Source organism: Colobus angolensis, unplaced genomic scaffold (assembly GCF_000951035.1).
Source record: "Colobus angolensis palliatus isolate OR3802 unplaced genomic scaffold, Cang.pa_1.0 Scaffold77, whole genome shotgun sequence".
Classification (NCBI taxonomy): Eukaryota; Metazoa; Chordata; class Mammalia; order Primates; family Cercopithecidae; genus Colobus; species Colobus angolensis.
The window spans coordinates 2,763,046-2,771,254 of NW_012121487.1; the positions used below are offsets into that span (position 1 = coordinate 2,763,046).

At 48.3% G+C, this 8,209-nt stretch overlaps 1 protein-coding gene across 1 annotated transcript in view; it reads right to left on the minus strand.

Annotated features, from left to right (window-relative positions):
• GON4L (gon-4-like (C. elegans)) overlaps positions 1–8,209 on the minus strand; it is a 292,893-nt gene that overhangs the window by 163,512 nt on the left and 121,172 nt on the right. The window contains exons 25-31 of the mRNA XM_011928504.1: positions 6,832–6,975; positions 6,121–6,264; positions 5,899–6,018; positions 3,044–3,157; positions 1,864–2,074; positions 606–1,233; positions 413–515 (exon numbers count right to left, since the gene is read on the minus strand). Of these exons, the coding sequence (XP_011783894.1) occupies positions 413–515; positions 606–1,233; positions 1,864–2,074; positions 3,044–3,157; positions 5,899–6,018; positions 6,121–6,264; positions 6,832–6,975 (1,464 nt within the window). The remainder of the gene's footprint in view (positions 1–412; positions 516–605; positions 1,234–1,863; positions 2,075–3,043; positions 3,158–5,898; positions 6,019–6,120; positions 6,265–6,831; positions 6,976–8,209) is intronic.

Sequence of the window (8,209 nt, forward strand, 5' to 3'; positions counted from 1 at the left end):
TGGTGAAACCCTGTCTCTACTAAAAATACAAAAATTGGTCGGGTGGCGGGCGCCTGTAATCCCAGCCATTCGGGAGGCTGAGGCAGGAGAATTGCTTGGACCCGGGAGGCAGAGGTTGCAGTGAGCTGAGATCATGCCAGCACTCCAGCCTGGGTGACAGAGCAGGACTCCGGCTCAAAAAATAAAAAAGAAAAAGCTAGAATGGAAACTGGGGCTTCCACCAAAAAATGCAGTGTCCTTTGTCTTCTAGAACCACTACCACCGTGATGAGTCAAACCTTTCCTTAGATCAGACCTTTACAAAAACCACTTACTGTCTTGGATGTGAAAGCTCCTTCTTTGGCCTTTCTATCTCTTCGTTGGCCACCCTGTCCTCTTTTTACTGGGTCTTCTCCACCCCCACTCCCGCTTACCTCGGCAGGGGTCTTATTTCCCAGCTGCTGGGAGATGATGCTGAAGGTCTGTGGCTGTGCCCCTTGCTCCTGGCACATGGTGAGGATCACACGGTCAGCTTCCCTGTAACCCAGGTATCATGATTAACCCGAGGGAGCCACACGGATGTGGTCCATGCTCTTTTCTAAACACATGTCATCCACCCTTACCTACCTTGTCCACAGGACAACCTTTTCCCCAGTGGAGCTGACCTTGCTGTTGTTGGCACACACTGTAGCTTCTGTGGCCTTTGGCTGCTGCTCCCCCTCTGGACCCTTGCCCTGTGTTCCACTGTCTTTAGACAAACCCCCTCTAGGGGCTTTGGGAGAAGTCTCTGACGTGTCAATTCCTGATGGAGATTCATGGACAGGGGATGTCCTGTCTCTTGTCTTCACCCTACCTCTGCTTGAGGGCAGCCATCTCTCTTGAGTGTCTGGTTTCCCGGACACATGTCTTCTCCCTGCATCTCTGGTGTTTGAGGAAACAGGACTCAGGAAGGAAGCATGGGGTTCCACGGTACTAGGCAATTTCTCAGTTTCTGATGCATCCCAGACCAGCATCAAAGCCTCTGACTCACCCACTGCCTTTTGGCCCTCCCTCTCTTTCTGAAGTCTGGGGGATGCCTTGGGGCAGGAGAGAACCTCAGGCCCAACCTGGTTTCTCTTAACAGTGTACAGTACAGCTCCAGTTTTGGGGGGAAATTGAGGAGTCTCTGGTGAATGAGGTGGTGGGCCATCCAGGAGGAGCCGTTCTGGAAGAGTCACTTCTCGAGGGGACGGCAAAGTGCCCCCCACTGGCAATCCTGCTTAGGAGGAAAATAAGGATCTCAGGGTACTGTCAGGATCAAGATGCACCTAAGCATGAGAAATTACCATGGGTCACTGTGGCCAGGTACTGTGCAAAAATTCTAATACAAAAGAGGGCCGGGCATGGTGGCTCACACCTATAATGCCTGCACTTTGGGAAGCCAAAGTGGTGGGATCGCTTGAGGCCAGGAGTTTGAGACTAGCCTGTGCAATATGGTGAGATCCCATCACTACAAAAATTATAAATAATAAAAGAGTTGGGTGGAGGTGGGGGGCATAATGTCACTTATGCAAAGATATAAAGTCCTACTGCCAAAGCTGAGAATGGCCCAGTCTTTACGATGTAGATTACAGTAGATTTGGAGATGGGGGGAAGGGTTTTAGGAATAGAAAGAAAAGACAATGTTGAATCGCGTGAAATTTGTGGCATTCTTAATTCTGCAAGAGGAGTGAGGCCATAGGATAGAAAAAGCCTGAACAGGAGAAGGGCTTCCTATGGGTACATCAGTGAAAGAGGTGGTATATCCATCCCTGAAAAGGCTATTTATCCAGGCTCATGGAGGTTCCTGTCTGGAGTACAGGAGAACGAGACAGGAACAGAAGGGCTGGGTTGGCAGATCACTCACCTGAAACAGGCATCTCTCCCTTTCTGGTGGTCCTAACAGTCCTGCTCTGGGTGGCCTCAGTGCTCTCCCGCTCCTCTGGGGCTTCCTCTTCTGTCACATCCTTGCCCTGCCCAGCTTCCTTAGTTCCAGGCATAGGACTAGCCTCTCGGTGGGGGCTGCTGCCCACCAACTCATGGGGCTCCTTGCTCTTGTAGGATTTGCTGTCACAGACCTGCAGGGATGGTCTACTGGGTCAAAGGTGTTCTGACCGCCTATGTCTTTGATTGGGGCCCACTAAAGGAAGAAGCCCTGCCTGATGCTCACCAAGTCAACCCACATGCATGTCTGCTCCAACAATTTTGTTGACAGGGTTTCAACTGGGTGCAGTGGTACATGCCTATAAACCTAGCTACTTGGGAGGCTAAGGTGTGAGGATCACTTGAGCTCAAGGGTTCAAGATCAGCCTGGGCAACACAGTGAGACTCTCAAATGACAACAAAAAGAAAAGAAAGACAGAGACAGGGTCTCAGATGACACAGATTATCTTGCCCAGGCTGGAGTGCAGTGGCTGTTTACACAGGCATGACCATGGCGGGACACTACAGCCTCAGACTCCTGGGGCTCAAGTGATCTCCCACCTGAGCCTCCTGAGTCCTCTGTTGCCCAGCTACTCCTTTAAGGATTTGATTTTTTTTTCTTTTTTAAACACGGTCTCACTGTCACCCAGGCTGGAGCTCAGTGGTATCATCATGGTTCACTGCAACCTCTGCCTCCCTGCTCCAAGGATTTTAAATTGCCCAGAATAGAGTATTGGATTCCACAACTCCTTCTCTTACTAAGAACTGTGTTTTTCCTGCCAACCAACTCCACTCTAGAGAACCAGGATTACTTGTAGAGACTATTTTCATGACAGAAGTTTATTTCATTTTCTAATATCTGAGGGAAATATTTTAACTGGTATTTTGTTTTTCCAATTCCGAAAGTTTTACTCACAGAATTCTCCTTAAAAAACAAAATCACGTATTTGTAGCAGATTCCATTTATTCTGCATACGTACACATGTGTGTACTGAATGTTATATATATATATATATATATATATGCCTTTTTAGGAATTCAGTAAGGTATAATTCTTGGTAGGAAACAATGCCCCCAGCAGCTCTGATACCCCTTGGGACCAGTACCCTTGATACTTTCCTCACCTTGCTGCTACAGTGGCTACAGCTCCGCCTTTTGCTCTTCTTCAACTTGGAATCTGGACCTCCTTCGTGGCAGGAGCAGGCACAGTCCTTGGCCCCATCTGGCCACTCAGTCTCCTAGGAGATACTTGGGCTTGATTAGCTGCCAAGTTTTTTTTTTTTTTTTTTTTTTTGAGACAGAGTCTCACTCTGTGGCCCAGGCTGGAGTGCAGTGGCACGATGTCAGCTCACCACAACCTCCACCTCCCGGGTTCAAGCGATTCTCCTGCCTCGGCCTCCTGAGTAGCTGGGATTACAGGCACGACCACGCTCGGCTAATTTTTGTATTTTCAGTAGAGACAGCGTTTCACCATGTTGGTCAGGCTGGTCTCAAACTCCTGACCTCGTGATCTGCCCCCCTCAGAGCCCTAAAGGGCTAGGATTACAGGCATGAGCCACCATGCCTGGCTGTATTTTTGGTACCAAGAAAGGAAGCTAAAGTTGTGAGCCATATGAGTACAACACAGCCCACCCTCTCCCCATGTCTTTTTTTTTTTTTTTTGAGACAGGGTCCGGCTCCGTCACCCAGGCTGGAGTGCAGTGTCACATTCATGGCTCACTGCAACCTCTGCCACCTGGGCTCAAGTGATTTTCCCACCTCAGCCTCCCAAGTAGCTGGGACTGTGCACCACGCCTAGCTAATTATTATTATTTTTTTTGTTTGTTTGAGACAGAGTCTCGCCCTCTCTGCTAGGCTGGAGTGCAGTGGTGTGAGCTCAGCTCAGTGCAACCTCCGCTCCCTGGGATCAAGCGATTCCCGTGTCTCAGCCTCCCGAGTAGCTGGGATTACAGGTGCGCGCCACCACGCCCCTCTAATTTTTTTGTATTTTTAGTGAGATGGGATTTTGCCATGTTGACCAGGCTGGTTTCGAACTCCTGACCTCAAGTAATCCACCCGCTTTGGCCTTACAAAGTGCTGGGATTACAGGCATAAGCCACAGCACCTAGCCTATGGCCAATTTTTGTATTTTTAGTAGAGACAGGAATTCGCCATCTTACTCTGGCTAGTCTTGAACTCCTGACCTCAAGTGATCCACCCACCTTGACCTCCCAAAATGTTGGCATTACAGGCGTGAGCCACCACTCCCGGACCCCTTCCTCTTTTATGTATCAACTCCTCACATTGCCTGGGGACATCAATAGCCAGAACTAGATTAAGGCCTATTATGAATCCCTGAAACAATCCCTAAATGACCTAAAGACTGACATATCCCAGTTGCCCCAGATGTTTCAAGAAATATTTAAGTCAGACAAAATCTGAGGCAAAGTCACTGGAGAGCTCCATCATGAGGCACAATGTCTTTGTTTCTGTCTCTCTGTGCCTCCAGCTCTCCCAACTCTTCCATTCCCCTTGAGAGAGAACTTTGTACCCATGGAAGGCCCACTCAATGATACTCTGTTTAATAAACCCAAGACGTAAGTACCATTATCATCCCAATTTATGATGAAGAAACTGAAACAAACAGAGGTTAAATAAGTTTCTCAAGGTCATACAGCTACTAAGAAGCAGTTTCTCCCCAGGAAAGAGAAAATCATTTGGTCAGGAAACATGAATTAAAAAAAAAATACTACTTGAAGAGCAGTGACAACCAGTAGACTCTGCAGCTGGCTTACCTGAGGAGTTCATATCCTAGCACTAACACTTACTAAATATGAGACCCTGACAGCAACCTCTCTGCGTCAGTTATGTCTTCTGTAAAATGCAAACAAGAGCAATCTCTCCATAGGATTACTGTGAGAATTAAACGTGTCAATAATCCATTAAAATACTTCCCAGCAATGCCTGTCACTTTGTAACACAACTAAGTATTAGCTGCTATCATTATTATTAATATGGGAAATCTTGTTTCTACTTTCTTTTTTTAAACAACAAGCTCATCCTCAATTGGCTCTATTTTCTCACATGAGCAAAAATGAAAAAGTTGAGGCCGGGCGCCGTGGCTCACGCCTGTAATCCCAGAACTTTGGGAGGCCGAGGCGGGCGGATCATGAGGTCAGGAGATCGAAACCATCCTGGCTAACACAATGAAACCCTGTCTCTACTAAAAATACAAAAAATTAGCCAGGCGTAGTGGTGGGCGCCTGTAGTCCCAGCTACTGGGCAGGCTGAGGCAGGAGAATGGCGTGAACCCGGGAGGCGCAGCTTGCAGTGAGTCGAGATCACGCCACTGCACTCCAGCCTGGGAGACAGAGTGAGACTCTGTCACAAAAAAAAAAAAAAAAAAAGAAAAAGTTGAATTAAGGGTAATAACTCCGAGCTAGAGAGAAAAGGGGAAGAAACAAATCCTTCTAACTAGAGAATCCTAAGGCCCCTGTTTTCCCAAAGGCTCTGCATGTCTGTCTCAGCCTGACTTTTGGTTTGTTCTCCACGATTGTCTCAGATCCTAGAGTCTTTCAACTAGAAACCTTGGGCCATAGTAAGCCAGAGAAATGATTAGTGAGAAAACGCAAGGCTTGATTCATGAAACATAGATACTTTTCAATAACCTGGCATACCTTATAATTTTAGGCCGGGCACAGTGGCTCACACCTGTAATCCCAGCACGTTGGGAGGCCGAGGCGGGTAGATCACTTGAGGTCAGGAGTTCGAGACCAGCCTGGCCAACATGGTGAAAACTCATCTCTACTAAAAATACAAAAATTTGCTGGGCGTGGTGACGTGTGTCTGTAATTCCAGTTACTTGAGAGGCTGAGGTGGGAGAATCGCTCGAATCTGGGAGGTGGAGGTTGCAGTAAGCCAAGATTACACCACTGCACTCTAGCTTGGGTGACAGAGCGAGATTCTGTCTCGAAAACAAACAAATAAACAAAGAAAATACCTTATCATGATTTTGGACCCCAATCTCTTTTTTTCTCTTGTTCTTTGAGGCTGTAGGTATCTTGGGAGGCTCCTCTTCTTCTTCCACATCAGGCAGGGCCACTTCTTCAAAGCCATCAAACTGAGAAGGAGTTGGTGCTGCTCAGGACAGACACCAGGCCAGTATCCCTCCCACACGTGGCCTTCCCCCTTCATAAGGCTACAGCAGCCTCAGGGCCTATACCTCATACTCCTTCTCCTCAGTCCAATTGATCTCTTCAAAGTCACCCATCCGGCTAGCTGCTGGGCGCAAGTGGTCGAAGAAGATAGAAAACTCATCCTGTAGGTGGTCATGGCCCTTGAGGAGCTGCCACATCTGTGTCTTGAGCTGAGGAGAATCACAGAGGGCAAGAGGAAGTCTCCAGAGCCTCTCTAGGCTACCCTTCCCAACCAATCCCATATACCTCCATGTTCTGCTTTCCTAGTCCACTGGGAAACACACAGAGACTCTGCCTGGTAACAAAGAATACTAAAACTTTCTCTTCCTCCTTAGCTGCCTACAGGGGAAGGGTACTAATACTAGATTTGACTCCTAACAATTCCACTCTCCACTCTGCCCTACTGGTCTCCAGCTAGGACACTGTCCCAAGCAGAGCAAGGAGGTAAGGCCCCTCCCAGGCCCCAGAACCTCCTTCCTTGAGCATCCCTTCCAGGACATCCATGGCATTCCTGAGCCTGTGAAGATCAGACAGGCTCTGGTTTCAGGTAGCAATCCCTCCCTACCCCAGTGTTTTATGCTTTGGGTAAGCCTAAAAAGTCCTTGCCTTGTTCATCTCCTCCAGGAAGCCCATGACACTCCAGAGGCAAAAAGGTATGGAGTAGGTTGGGGAAAGAGACAAGAGAAAGGTCTAAGGCCCAGAAGACAACAGGAAGAAAGCAGGACAGGAAAGAATACCTCAGTGATCTCCTGGGGAAGGCAGTCTGCACAGCCCTGGAGGACCTTGATAATCTTCTGGTGGTGTGAGGGGTTCTCTGCAAAGCAAATCTCCAGCTGCCGAAGGAACTTGCGGCTCTTCTCAAAAGCCTGCTGCTCCTCAAACTACCAGAGTGGAAAGTGGGCAAAAGAGGAGTCACAATACAGCTAGAGCAGGACTTGAGGGTTCTAAGGATAAGAACTAGTGGACCAGGACACAAGAGATGACAGAATCCTGGTTTAAAATTCTAGTTTACAACTATGAGATCTAATTAAAAACCCTAACTTCCATCTACCTTGGACCACTGGTGGGTAGCCACCCAAAGCAATTAAGATGTGAGCAACAGCTTCAAGAGATGTACGTGTTTCAAAGTGTTTGCTGTTTTATGAATTGTGAAATCAGACACCAAAATTCATATGATACTTTAGAGTTTATATTACAAAGAATTTTCAGGCTGTGCAAGGTGGCTCATGCCTGTAATCCCATGTTGGGAGGCCAAGGCAGGAGGATCGCTTAAGGCCAGGAGTTCAAGACCAGCAACACAGTGAGACTATGTCTCTACAGAAAAATTTAAAAATTAGGCAGGGGTCGTGGTGTATACCTGTAGCTTGAGCTACTTGGGAGGCTGAGGCAGGAGAATCCCAGGGGCCTGTGTTGTCCAGGCTCATCTCAAACTCCTGGCTACAGGCCAGGCGCAGTGGCTGACGCCTGTAATCCCAGCACTTTGGGAAGTCGAGGTGGGCAAATCACCTGAGGTCAGGAGTTCAAGACCACCCTGACCAACATGGTGAAACCCCATCTCTACTAAAAATACAAAAATTAGACAGGTGCGGTTGTGCATGCCTGTAATCCCCGCTACCGGGAAGGCTGAGGCAGGAGAATCACTTGAACGTGGAGGCAGAGGTTGCAGTGAGCAGAGATTGTGCCACTGCACTCCAGCCTGGGTGACAGAGTGAGACTTTGCCTCAAAAAACAACAACAATAACAACAACAAAACTCCTGGCTACAAGGGATCCTCCCACCTGAGTCTCCCAAAGTGCTGGGATTACAGGTGCCAGCCACTGTGCCTGGCCCATTCTCTCTCTCTTTTTTTGAGACAAGGTCTGCTCTTGTCATCCAAACTGGAATGTAGTGGAGCAATCATGGCTCAGTGAAGCCTCAACCTCTCAGGCTCAAGTGGTCCTCCCACCACAGCCACCCAAATAGCTGGGACCAAAGGTGTGCACCACCACACCCAGTTAATTTTTTTATTTTATGTAAAGATGGGGTCTTGGCCGGGCGCGGTGGCTCAAGCCTGTAATCCCAGCACTTTGGGAGGCCGAGACGGGCGGATCACGAGGTCAGGAGATCGAGACCATC